The 14,917-nt window shown below is 32.4% G+C and overlaps 1 protein-coding gene across 8 annotated transcripts in view; it reads right to left on the bottom strand.

Annotated features, from left to right (window-relative positions):
* The window catches only part of Stag1 (stromal antigen 1), a 261,193-nt gene that overhangs the window by 53,772 nt on the left and 192,504 nt on the right, over nucleotides 1-14,917 (bottom strand). For all 8 annotated transcript variants that reach the window (XM_015487017.2, XM_048794464.1, XM_048794466.1 and 5 more), the window contains 5 exons: nucleotides 9,469-9,561; nucleotides 9,285-9,374; nucleotides 8,934-9,137; nucleotides 7,604-7,674; nucleotides 5,480-5,567 (listed from right to left, as the gene is read on the bottom strand). In XM_015487017.2, the coding sequence (XP_015342503.1) occupies nucleotides 5,480-5,567; nucleotides 7,604-7,674; nucleotides 8,934-9,137; nucleotides 9,285-9,374; nucleotides 9,469-9,561 (546 nt within the window). The remainder of the gene's footprint in view (nucleotides 1-5,479; nucleotides 5,568-7,603; nucleotides 7,675-8,933; nucleotides 9,138-9,284; nucleotides 9,375-9,468; nucleotides 9,562-14,917) is intronic.

Genomic DNA, 14,917 nt, shown 5'->3' with positions numbered 1-14,917 from the left:
GAGAGAGAGAGAGAGAGAGAGAGAGAGAAGATATGTGAGGAATTCTTTGAAAATAGAAGACAGATCCTTGGAGTAGAGGAAGGGGATTGAAGAAGGACGGGAAAAAGAAAGAACAGTAGAAAGAATCTGACCAAATTTTCCTGTGTACATATATGAATGTACCACAGTGAATCTCACCTTTTTGTATAGTCACATGACACTAATTTAAAAATATATAAATAAATAGAAGATCAGTAGTAGAGGGATGAGAATGGGGGTGGCAGGAGAAGAGGAAAAAGTACTGATTAGAATGAATTATGTTCTACGCTTGTATAATTATGTCAAAATGAACCTTAATGAATATTAACTAATAAAATCAACTAAAAAACATATCTTTAGGACCTGTCAAATATTTTTGTAAATAATGATTATGTAGGTGGCAAGCTGGATGTGTGTCTGCATATGCATGTGGTGGTGGAGAAAAAAGAGGTATCATCTGATTCCTGGCTTTTTGATTTAGGAGTCTTGGTGAATACATAATGGATAGAGGAAACCTGAAAGGTTTTGATATGGTATGCCCAAGGAACTTGGAAGTGGGTAACTGAAATAACTTCTAAGCTTAGCAAGGATATAAATATATAGTCTTCAATGAAAGCATACTCTATCAACACATATATCAAGCCATAATCTATCCAAAATCAATGACCTGACTTAAGTTAAAGTCACCCCCTACATTATATGAATAATGTGGTGATTTCCAGTTCATAATGATGGTTTAAATACCAGCATCTAATTTCCTCCACAGTTTCCAATAAAACAGTACAAAAGGTATTTGGAAAAAAGATAAATACAAAAAAAATCTGACACGGAAAAAATATCTAAAGGAATGGGATGGGGTTAAGAAGGCATGGATGGGTAAAGGGTAAAGTGTAGCTTGAGTTCCTTAGTATCAGTGGTAGTAGCCAATCAATAGGAGAAAATGTGAAGAGAGAATGAGAAGAATTTAAAAGCTTGGGTTTGAGTGGGTGTGCCAGGCAAATTACGTAATATTCCTATGCTTTAGTTTCATCATCAATACGATAAAAATACCCATATATATCTTATACGGTTTTTCATTAAAGTTTAACAAATTAATTATATATAACAATTCAAATAGTACCTGCTGCATTCTAACTACAAATGAAAATTTTCTATTATTGATACCCAGAAAAGCCCAAAGTTAGTCTGTATGATTTTATTTTTTAAACGGGTTTACTCATACTATTGTGTTCTACAGCAATATTTTTTTCTTTTCTGTTAATTAGAGCATTAAAGTTATACATAGTAGTTGGGTTCATTTTGACAAAATCATACATGCAAGGAATTTGATTTCAATCCCCATTCTCCTCTCCCCCCTTTGCTTCTCTTCCCCTCTCCCCTTATTCTCCTTCCTCTACCCTAGTGGTCTTCCTTTTTCTCCTGTATTAATTCATTTTTGATTGGTACTTTTACATATACCTAAAAATAAAATTCTCTTTGGTATATTTATATATTAAAGCAATAATATCTTTAAAAATTCTATAAATGCTTTTTGGGTTTTTCAATTTTTAGAATCTACTTGGAGTTCTGGAAATAATACATTAAAGCAGAATTTTAATAGTTATTTTTTTTAGATGCTATTCAAGATCATATTTAAACTTAAAACTATACCAACAGGAAATAGGTACAAAGCCACAAAACAAGATATCTTTTGCCTTAAAAACAGATATGCAGACCCATGGAATAGAACAGAAGACACCCAGACAAATTCACAAAGACACAATCATCTGATCTTTGACAAAGAGGTCAAAAACATACACTGGAGAAAAGATAAGTCTTTTTTTTAAAAAAATTGGACTGGGAAAACGAGATATCCATGTGTAGAAGAATGAAATTAGATTCCTATCTTATTCTGCACAAGAATAAACATGAAGTGGGATCAAAGATCTAGGAATTTGACAGAAACACTGCAACTGCTAGAAGAAAATGTAGGGTCAATACTCCAATATATCGATGCAGACACTGACTTCCTTAATAATAATCAGGAAATAAAACCAAGAATCATTAGTAGGGTGGCATATCAAATTACAAAGTTGCATAAGCAAGGGAAACAATTTAGAGCATGAAGAGAGAGCCTACAGAATGGCAGAAAATCTTTGTCAGCTATTCTTCTGAAAGGGGATTAATGTCCAGACTATAAAAAGAACTCAAAAAACTTAACACCAAAAAACTAAATAACCCAACTGATAAAGGGACAAATGATCTAAATAGACAGTTTTCAAAAGAAGTAATACAAATAGCCAACAAATACATGAAAAAATGTTCAATATCCTTAGCAATCAGGGAAATAAAAACCAAAACTACACTTGAGATTTCATCATACTCCAATTAGAAGGGCAATCATCAAAAATATAAATAACAATAAAAACGATGGCAATTATGGAGGGGGAAGGCATACTTGTACTTTGTAGGTGGGACTGCAAATTAATACAACTATTTCTCACAGCAGTATGGAGATTCCTCAAAAGAGTAGACATGGAACCACCAGCTAGCTATCTCATGTCTTTGTATTTGTTCAGAAGAACTAAAGATACTATAGTGAAACAAGCACACCAATATTTATAGTGGCACAATTCACAATATCCAAGTTGTGGAACCAGTCTAGGTAGCTGTCCAACAAGAGAATGGAGAAGGAAAATGTGAGATATATATATATATATATATATACATACATACATACATACATACAGAGAGAGAGAGAGAGAGAGAGATAGATATAGATGTATAGATAGATATATATAATGGGATTCTACTTAGTCGTAAAGAAGAATGAAATTAGGTCATTTGCTGGTAAATGAATGAAAGTAGAAAACAAGCTCAGAGCTAGATTCAGAAAGTCAAGGGTCAAATGTTTTCTCATATATGGAAGTGGGGGAGGGGATGAGAGAAAGGAATATTATAAAAAAAAGTGTTGGGGGGGGGGGAGACTCAGGAAAATAGAATGAAGACCAACAGAATAGTGGAAGGAGGAAGGAGATTAAGATGGAGGGAGGACATGAGGGTATGGGGAAGTAATAAGAATGAAATCTACCAAATTATGCTATGTCCATATACAAATATGCAACAGTGAATTCTGCTTTTACATGTGTGTGTGTGTGTGTGTGTGTGTGTGTATATGTAATAATGCACTAATTAAAATAATAATAGAAGAGAAATCAATGGAGTAGAGCAAGTGGATGAGGATTCGAGAAGAGGGAAGAAAAAGGGAAGGTATTGGGGTAGAAGATTCAGCAAATTATGTTCATTCATTACATGTAAAAATATGACATAATGAATCCTACTCTTATGTACAATTATAATGTACCAATAAAAAAGAAAAAAAAATGGGGCTGGGCTGTGGTTCAGGGGTAGAACACTTGCCTAGCACATGTGAGGCACTGGGTTTGATTCTCAGCACCACATAAGCAAATAAATAAATAAATAAATAAATAAATAAAGGTCCATCAATAACTAATAAAAATATTTAAAAAACAAAAAGAAATTAGTTGAATATAGAGTTTTTACATTTTCAATACTGGGTATTTTAAGAGATGTTTCCAGGAACTGCTAAAATGAACAAGTCTGGCAATTATGTACTCAAATTTTGTACACATAGCTAAAGACTAGAATTTGTGTTTAAGAAGTTAACAGAGTTATTTGACAAATTAATACACAACAAGGAAAATAACACCTATGTAGTGAATATAAGTAATAAAAAATAATATCAGAATACAGAACTGTGAGACCATCACAGGTTAGTATTAAGATAGTAACAATGGTATAGAGAATTAAAAAATAACTTTTAAGACATCATTATAGTTCCAGATGAAAGAGAGAAAAGCAAAAAGGGAATAACTTATGTTTCTCATTTCCTTGCAAATCTAAAGAACAGCTTGAGAATACGAGTGAACTGTATTTAGGGCACTAAAAACTGAGATCACAAAAATGGAAATTTGAAGTGCCAATAATAAATGAGAAAAAACAAAGGGTCAAATATTTTACCTCTTTACATAAACTACAATAAAAAATACCTAATATAGTCAGGGATATTTGTTTTATTTTATATATATATATTTATTTATTTTAGTTTTTGGTGGGCACAACATCTTTATTTTTATTTTTTATGTGGTGCTGAGGATCGAAGCCAGCGCCCCGCGCATGCCAGGCGAGCGCGCTACCGCTTGAGCCACATCCCCAGCCCCAGACATTTGTTTTATTAAGAGTAACTTTAGGGCTGGGGTTGTAGCTCAGTGGGAGAGCGCTTGCCTAGCACGTGTGAGGCACTGGGTTCGATCCTCAGACATAAAAATAAGGCATTTTTTTTTTTTTTTAAAGAGCGGCTTTACATGAAGCAGTGTTCAAAAAAGTTGAATGTTAGGCATGGGTGATGCTGAGGATTGAACCCAAGGCCTTTTGTGTTACAAGGGAAGTGCTCTACCACTCAGCTACATTCCCAGTTGATGTAATCATAGTAATTGTAGAACACTGTTTATGTAATTGACATTAATATTAATTAATTTTTTTTAAATGGTGCTGTGGGTGAAATACAGGGCCTTGTGTATACAAGGCAAGCACTCTGCCTCTGAGTTACATCTCCAAACCTGACTGTTTTTCTGAAATGGGACTTCACCATGTTGCCCAGGCTGGCCTTGCAGTGGGTTCAAGGATGTTTCTGCCTAAGTCTCCCATGTCACTACAACTACAGGCATCACCATGTCTGGCTTCTGTGATAGACTTGAAATTATGAAATTATCATTTTGTTATATGTGTCAAAATTCTTATTGCTTCATAACACTGAAGCATCACTGAAGCATTCCATATCACCAAATGGGAATGAGAGAGAGAATCTCTATACACAATCCTACTATAAAGTTGTTATTTTGGTCTTTGTGACTATCTGCAGTATACCAAATCACTTCTTTCTCATGCAGAAATAAAACAATTATTCTACTCAGGTCTCAGTTTTTTCAATTCCTGCTTGTTGTACTCTAACTTGTAAGTACAAAATATTGTAAAATCTGCTGAAGGTTTCCTGAAATATTTAACTATGGGTCTAATACAAAAGCTAAGCCATGCCTAAAACCCTGTATTTGAAATACCTAAAACAGAGTTTGGAATATAGTCATGATTAGAAATTTTCATTACATAATGAAATATTCAGAAGTTTTGAAATTGTTATGGTAATAATCAATCATATTTCCCTTAGAAGTCCATTAAAAATTTTAAGTTGTATTATAGAAAAAGTTCTTTAATTTTTTCCTGCTCTAACACATCTGAATATATGATAATACTAACAGTAACAGTCAATCACTATGATAATAATTCTCAAAGGAGAAGTCTGGATTAAAGAATGATCAACTACTTTCCATAAAAGGCTTTAAAATTGTTATGTCAGAGAAGTTTAATTTTAAGACAATAGAGAAAAAATATCAATAATTCCTACCTGTTCTGGCATAGCTCCATGTTCAATTCCAGTCTTCAATAATCTGTAGCAATTGCCAAACAGATCCCATTTTGTGAGATCATGAGCACTAAAACAAACGAAAGATGCATTAACTTCATTCTAGATAGAGTTCAAGAAAACTTTTATTTGAACTTAGTTTCAGTAAAAGGAAGAGTAAAATAACATTTTCTTGGGGATGAGATTGTGGTTCAGTGATGGAGTGCTTGCCTAGCCCGTTTGAGGCATTGCACTTGATCCTCAGCACCACATCAAATAAATAAGTAAATAAATAAATGTACTGAGTCCATCTACAACTAAAAAAACAAACAAAAAATTTTAAAAAACCCAACATTTTTTTTAAGAATTAAAAAGGATCCACTAAGGAAATGTGTTAGACCCTCACACGCGTGCGCAAACACACACACACACACACAGAATGAAAAAGAGCTGATACCAGGAATTCACTGAAGAAATCAACAATAAAACTTCAAACATTTAACTGAAAGTTTCTACCATATGGTCAACATAAACTCAAACTTCATACATAGGTAACTTTTATTTTTAGTATTTTAAGATCCATTTACAACTTTAAAATTTATAACCAATGTATATGTATGTTTATGTATAGAGATTTATATTTGTGTGTGTGCATATATATGTACATACATATGTGTGTGTATGTGTGTATATATATATGTATATGTATATATATATGTGTGTATATATATATATATGTGTGTGTGTGTGTGTGTGTGTGTATATATATGTGTATATATATAGCGCAAGGGAGGGAGGTAAAAGGAATTCAACCCAGAGACCCTTTCCCACTGAGCTATATCCCCAGCCCTTTTTATTTTTGAGACAGGGTCTTACTAAATTGCTAAGGCTGGTCTCAAACTTGCAATCCTCCTGCCTTGGCCTCCCAAATTGCTGGGAATACACTGAACCTGGCTAAAAGTTTAGATTTTTGAAAATGCTTTAGAAATCTATAGAATTCATTAAGAGACTCAACCAAAAAAAAAAAAAAAATTTTTTTTTGACAAACAAATTTTACTTTCCTTTCTTTATGGAGAAGATGAGCATAATTTTAAGAGATATACAAATTACAGCTTGAAAACATACGTTTTATTCATTGAACCTTTTTTTCCTTGTTGAAACTCAACTGTTCTGTTCCCAGAACACTGTAATAAGGAACCAAACAAAAATAATTTAGGAAAAAGCCCGTAGAACTTACTTTCATGGCTTTCCCCATAATTTTTTTTTCACTTAAGTTGACAAATGATCATGTAGGTGTTGTTGTGAAATATGCATCTTATGGAATGGCTAACTAGAACTAATTAACATATGCATTACCTCATATAATTATTTTTGTGGTAAGAATACTAAAAATCTACTTTCAGCAATTTTTAAGGATATAATATATTGTTGTTAACTATATTCATTATGCTGTACAACAGATCTCTTGAATTTATTCCTATTCTAATTGAAATTTTGTATTCCTTGAGTAACATCTCCAACTCATCACCAATCTTGTTTCTTATTTAGCAAGGCTTCTAAAAGCCATCAAAATTATACCCATGAAAGTCTAGCTTATAAAAATAAGCTTATCTAATTTGTTAAATAATACTGATGTACTTCAACTTTTATAGTGTACACTCATCATTTTAAATGATAATTTTTCATTACACTAATAGTAAATCTTACATCTTAATTAAATAACAACAGACCATAATTTCTCTGGAGAAAATTTGCATAATAAAGAAAAACACCACCATCTCAAAATTTCTCTAAAATTTTCTATCGAAATATATGAATGTTGCTATGCATGTTGGCACACATCTGTAGTCCTAGTGACTCAGGAGGCCAAAGCAGGAGAATCACAAGTTTGAGGTTAGCCGCAGCAACTCAGCAAGACTCTATTTCTAATTAAAAAAAAAAAACTAAACTAAAATAAAAAAGATTGGAGATGTAGCTCAGTGGTGAAGTACCCTTGGGTTCAATTCCCAGTACCCCCCTCCTCAAAAAAAAAGAGAGAGAAAGAAATACATGAATGTATAAAACTGCTACAGTTTATGTTGATTAGTACATTTTAATCACTGAATCTACTTTAAACAAACAACATACTTGTGGAAAGATGTTAACCGCTTTAAGGTGGACAAAACATTGTAAATATCATCATCATCAGCTTCTTCACCCTACAAATTAAAAAGTAAAGATCACCTCATTATCATAACCTAACTCACATTCACACTAAAATCTATTAATACTTAACTGTCTAAAGAAAAATTCTTCATTATATAAACAGTACACATTCTCTAGAGGTAAATAATACAAATTAAAAAAAAAAACATAATCCAAACATTAAAAAAACCCTAATCTTTACATTTTAAAATAATGTGATAAACATGATTATACACTTTTCTAATTAATATTAAACGATAAATTCCTTGAAATTGCTGAGTGAAAGGGTAAAGTTTTACTTTCTTTTTTTTTGGTGCTGGGAATTTAAGTAAGGGCATTATGCATACAAGGCAAACACAATCATGGAGCTATAGCCCTGCCCTCAAAGATAATGACTATTCCAGATCTTACAGTCAGCTACTTCTGTAGCTTGAAAATCATAAATAATGTTTGAAAAAAAGAGAAGTTCAAATAGAAAAAATTCTTTTAAAAATCAATTATATGTGTTAAAAAGGAAAATTCAATCAGCCTGGACATCAGAGCACACACAACTACAGGAATTCCAGATTGCCTTATGTAGACTGGGATGAGAGGTCAAGAGATAAGGATCCCAAAATTAGAAATATAACCAGTTGAAGAAGCTTGCTATCTTGAGCATACCATTCAGGTATGGGGATTCCTTAAAAGCATACTTAATTTGTACATTTCTACTCCCTAACACATCACAATAATACAGTAATATTAAAATGCCAAATTAGGTCCCAGGAAAAGGAAATAGAAGGAAAAAATATCTAGCATTAAAAGGAAATATGGGGGCTGGGGATGTGGCTCAAGGGGTAGCGCGCTCGCCTAGCATGCATAAGGCACTGGGTTCGATTCTCAGCACCACATAAAAATAAAGATATTGTGTCCACCTAAAAACTAAAAAATAAAAATAAATAATTTAAAAAAGACAAAAGAAAAAAAGGAAATATGGGGCTGGGGTTGTGGCTCAGCGCTTGCCTAGCACATTCGAGGCCCGCTCGATCCTCAGCACCACAAAAAAATAAATAAGTAAAATAAAGGAATTATGTCCAACTATAAGTAAAAAATATATATTTTAAAAAAATATAACTAGGATGTATTAACTGCAATATGCTGTTAAGTTTTTTTAAAGGGCCAGAAATTTCTAAATTTTATTTAAAAATGGAAATGATCACACACTCAGCTATCTTGAATATTCAGTTATTAGGTAAAATTATTATTATAAGTACACATTAACTTTAGAACAGACCTCTTGCAGTAGGTCTTCCACAGAATGATTGAATCTATCTACAAACTCATCAATCAGCTGGCTCCGAGCTATGTCAACTCGGTTCTGGATGGTATACTCTTCACTGCATAAGATGCTATAGGTTTTACTGCAGGCTTCTAGGACATCTGATTCTACATGTTTTTCCACGACAAATTTAATCTGTTTTAATAATGCATCTAGATGCTGAGGAGAAAAAAAAGAAAAACAATGACATTTAAATAATAAAAATTAGCATCTATCAAATAAAAAAGACTATATGATTACATGCAAATAAAATAATTCCATTAATAAAACTACTTTAATGGCAGAATTTCAATTTCAGTCTCTTACCTTTTCCATTCTACCTGTGCTGTAGATTTCTAGATCAAAATACTGTGGGATTTGCAGCAAGTTTGCTACTTTTTCTGCATCGGCTGAATACTAGAAGAAACAGTAAAGAAAAAAGCAGTAACTAATAGTTACGTTGAAAGCAAACTCGGGGTATATTATCACAAAACTGTAAATGAAACTATACCTTTGATAATAACATAGGAAGTGTGATAATAAAATGCTCAGTCAATTTGTTTCTATCATCAATTTGAGTTTTCCTTTCTTTGGCAGTTAGCACCTAGAAATATATTAAAACAGTAAAAGAATAAGAGTGTCATGTGCAAATGTATAAGTCTAAAATGTTATACAGAAGGATGAAGAACTGGCATATAATAAAACCAAGAATTTTAAGAGAAACTTAAACTACTGAAAAAATACACATAGTTTTATGCAAAAATGTTAACATTCACTGTTCTTTATTAAATAACTAAATTACTAGTTTAACATACATAAAAATATAAACATTTCTATAAAACCATAATTAGGAATATAAAAATATTGAAAACAAAAAGTAATTTTTCTAGAGTTTTAACCTCAATGTATTATCGGTTCACTCTCACATGTTAAACACATACTGATACTGTTTAAAGTAGTCCTCTTTTACAACCATCAGACACTAATAAATTTTTATGTATTTTTAAGGCATATACTAATGACATTTTTGAATTCATTTATATTTAAGTCTTCTTGTAACTATGCTCATAAATCTATTTGGCAGCATTCAAGAGAAATAGAAAGTAGTACAGCCTGAGATCATGGAACAAATTTAAGCTGATAACACTCAGTACTTTAGTACTGCAACTATATGCAACTTATTAAACCATGGGTCCTTTCAAAAATAAAATATTAAAATGCAAGCTCAGTTTAAGATCATTTCCCCAAAGTATTCTGCATTTTGTTAATATTCCGAAGGGATTTACCATCTTAATATTGAATGGCTTTACAGAACAGAAATTTTCCAATATAAACTGTCACTATTTAAACGTGAACCCCAACGTTAAGAATACATGAAAGTAGATGCCTCCTATTTGATTATTTCATATGCTTATATTTTGAACGACAATCACTTGGAATGATCTACAAACTACTACAGTGTTCAGTTCTGCACAAAATAATTAAAAGGACTACACATAAAGTCAAATATGTGTTTAAAAATGTATTCAGGATATCAAGGAGTTCTGAAATTCATCTAATAATAGATCAAAGGCCTAAGGACAATGATTTTAGGGAAACAGCTATTTTTGACCAGATGATAATTTTCTCAGGCACTCTACATACAATGAACTCATCTGGTCTTCATAATACCTCTGATGAAATAATAAAAATGGCCTGATACTTATTGAGAAAGAATTTGCTAATATCTAACAAAAAGTTTATGCATATCCTTCCTTTGATCTAGCAATCCCATTTCTAGCAATCTATCCCACCAATACACCAGGTATAAGAAAGAAATGACCCATGCACAAGATTATTCACCATAAAGTATTTCTAAGTATCAAAAGACTAGCAACAATCCAACAGTCTGTTAATAGGTGAATTTCAGTACCTATACAGCCATTAAAAAAAAAACAAAACCATGAAGATATCTAAATAAAGTTATGGAGTGATATTCAAGACACTGTTAAATACAAAAAGAAATGTACAGAACAGTGTATAAAGTATGCTACTGTTTGTAAAAAATTGGTAGGCAGAAAGAATCGAGAATAAGAATACTTTTAGGTGTGTGTGTTGATACATTTCCCTAATTTACAAAACAAAACACTGGAAGGATAAACTAGAAATAAAACTGGTTCTAGTAGGAATGAGGTGTAGAAGGAGGTCCTTTAAATAAGACTTTAATGAAAGTGAACTTTGGGCTGGGGATGTGGCTCAAGCGGTAGCGCGCTCGCCTGGCATGCGTGCGGCCCGGATGCGATTCTCAGCACCACATACAAACAAAGATGTTGTGTCCGCCGAAGACTAAAAAATAAATATTAAAATTCTCTCTCTTAAAAAAAAAAAAGTGAACCTGGAGCATTTTATTCTGAAACAAAGTGCTCAAAAATGATAATGTCTGAATTAGGAATTAGCCTAAGGGTCTCTCATTAGTCAAAGCTGGAAGAATATACTTTTTAAAAATACTTTTATTATGGAAAATTTCAAAAACCCTCTAAAGCAGAGCAATAACTATTTAGAATTATCATTCTTGTTTTCTCAATTCTAAAGTTTTTTTTTTCTATTGCATTTTAAGGCAAATCTCTGTATATAATTTTACCATTAAATATTTACATGTCTTTAATAGGACTTAAACAGTCTTTTTACAATTTGTTCAAATAAGAATTCAAACATATTTGGTTGCTATGTCCCTATGTCCTTTACATTTCTGTAATCTCTTAATGTTCTCCTTTTCTACATTCTGAATTGGCTAACTATAGTTTCCTTTAAAACATTCTTTCATCCCAATATTTTCTTGAAAGCAATTGTTTCTGGAAGCTTGATTACATGGATTGTTTTCAGCCACCTCCCTTCACCCAGCCCAGGAACACTTCAAAGGTGGCAGCAGTTTCACTTTTAATAGCAGTTTTCACTTTTAATCAATGCATTCAGATGATGGCAAAGCAATCTATCATGGAATTCCTCATTAATCTTTCATGTAACTACAGGCCATTGATGATTGTCATCTAGATTATTTTATTTGTGTGACAAAATAATATTTTAATTCTGCTATTCCTCCACTTATTACCAGTGACACTTCTACCAAAAAAGTTTGCCTCAATAAATATTTCGTTACCCAAAAATCTCAGTATTACCAATACAGGAAAACTAAATATTGTGTGCCTTTCTGATATGATGTAATATGGAGTACAAAAAATTATTCCTGACAAAATCTATAACCTTATCTGATCAAGCCGTTACAATTAACTTTCAGATTACAAAAAAATTATGTTAAGAAAAACTAAATGAAGTGCTATGAAGTAGCAATAAGAGAAACCAGAAGGAAAACACGTTTTTTCCCTCCTATCTAGTTGTTCTCAATTGAAAGATAAATATTAGTTAAGCATTTATTTAATGTCTCAATTTCTTGTTTCATGTATTTTGGATTCTGTTGTGTATATAATTATTGTATTTTCCCAATGTATTACTGACCCCTCTATCTTAATGTCTCTTTTGGTTTCTAGTAACATTACTTAGAGTCTATTTTTATAATATTAATAATCTCTTCAGCTCTCTTATGGTTATTCATTGCATAATGCCCCTTGCCATCCTTTTACTTCCAACAAATCTGTCTAAATCTGACGCAGTATGACAATACCTTCTTTTTTTATTGGGGGTGGGGGGTGCACAGTGCTGGGGATTGAAATTTTCACGTGCATTCAATATTCAATATAATTTCTGATATGGCTAAAGATACATAATCCAGAAAGGAAGAAGACTAGGAGGAGGGAGGAGGAGAGGGAAAGAGGAAGAAATTGACCAAATTATATTGTTCTATTGTGTGCACATATGAGTAAAAACAAATCCCACTGTTACTTATACTTATAAAGCATGAGTAAAAAAAGTAGCAAGCTTTAACTCACAAAAAGTCATCCATTTTGTAATCTATATTTATTTCTTTAGTTCCTCTTTTCTGTCTTTACTTAAAGTGTACCACCATAATTTTCATTTTCTTTTTATATATGAATAATTGCTGTAGGAATTATAATATATTCTTTACTTTCAATTGGCTGCAGGTTAATACTAAATTAGTTATAACAAAATGTAGTAATTTTGCTGCAATATAGTTTCATATCCTTTTCACTTTTTTGTGTTTTTACTGTCAGATATATTATGCCTGTATTATAAACTCAACAAAATAGCACTATAATTATTGACACAATATCATGTCCCATTAAAAAACTAACAGATGGAAAAAATACATCCGCCTTTTATATCCATTCACAGATTATAGTTACCATCTGATGACATTCCTTATATGGCCTCAAAGACTCAGTATTTCTTTTTTTTGTTTTTGGTATCAGAGATTGAACTCTGGGGCACTCAACCACTGAGCAACATCCCCAGCCTATTTTGTATTTAATTTAGAGACAGGGTCTCACTGAGTTGCTTAATGCCTTGCTTTTTGCTGAGGCTGGCTTTGCAATCCTCCTGCCTCAGCCTCCTGAGCTGCTGGGATTATAGGAGTGCACCACCACACCAGGCAAGACTTAGTATTTCTTATAAGGCAGGTCTTCTAAGAACTCAGTCTCTCAATTCTTTCTTTTGTTTATCCAGACATGGTCTTAACATATCTTCATTTTTGAAATATAATTTTACTGGGTTTAAGATTTCCGGAGGGCAATTTTGTTGAATATTCTGGCCTCCACTGTTTCTGATAACAAGTCAACTGCGAAACCCTATTGTAGTTGACTACTCCTTGACTTGTTTTACTGCTTTCAAGATTTTCTAGTTTTGTCTTTCAACTGGGTGACTGCTGTGTCTCCAAAGAAACAGTTTGTGTTTATTCTACTAGGGTTTTGTGTTTATTCCACTTGGATTTGTGAATCAATGTTTTTCATCAAATTTGGAAAGTTTTTGGTAATTACTTCTTTAATCCAACATGTGTACCTACTGAGAATACATTTCTACTGTCTTCCTTTTTCCCTTTAGTAGACATTTTAAGATAATACATGTAACTATGGCTTTTAACTTATTTTTATAATTTTAATGTTTTTTTTTAGATGTGCTTTAATTTCACACATACTTGCTGAGCTTGGTGGTACATGCCTGTAATGCCAGTGGCTTGGGAGGCTGAGGGAGGAGGATCTGTGATTTTTCAGTTAAAATTTTGGCCGGTGCATCTGAACCATCAACTCAGATTATAGAAACAAGTTGGCCACTTCCAGTCAACAAAGCAATGAGCTTTTACCACTTGTCCATACTGTACCAATTCTCTGACAACAAAACTGCTGGTACTTGCTGCTAGTGTTACCTGGTAAAAGATCTCACCAAGTAAACTTGTGGGAACGTGTGTGTGCGCGCGCACTGTAAGCCTAAAATAGGAAGGCTGCAGATTCTTCTGCTTTTACTTGAAACTTCAGCACTTTTTAAAGAAAAAATACATCTCCATTTTTTTTAATCTTTGGTGAATTTTGAATGTTTTGGATAAAAATTCCCAGTTTATACTTGTTTTTGCAGAAAGAATTTGCCTACCCTTTTATACCAAGAGAGAAAAGTCTCTCCACCTGTGATCATTTCAACTTGTCCAAATAATATCTTCATTATTAGTCCCATGTTATAGAAAAGAAAACTAAGGCGCACACACACACACACACACACAAACATTCACCTATCCAAAGATTACATGGCTGCTAAATAGAAGAGCTTAAAGTTAAGCTGTCTTCCTTCTGAGCTTTTATGGACTCTTGATATAAATATGAAAATTCTTAAAGTACTATATATATACCATAGTAGAAGTAGGGACAGATGTTATGGTATCATGAAGGAAAAAAAAATCAATTTTTGGAACCCAAGCCCAGTAGACACAATATAAAAATGAAGTATCATAGAATGTATCATTTACAAAAATAGTATATTTGGGGGGATGTAAATTCCAGTAAAATATCCAAATATTTAAG

Source organism: Marmota marmota, unplaced genomic scaffold (genome assembly GCF_001458135.2).
Source record: "Marmota marmota marmota unplaced genomic scaffold, marMar, whole genome shotgun sequence".
NCBI classification, from domain to species: Eukaryota; Metazoa; Chordata; class Mammalia; order Rodentia; family Sciuridae; genus Marmota; species Marmota marmota.
This window is presented reverse-complemented; position numbering and strand designations above follow the sequence as displayed.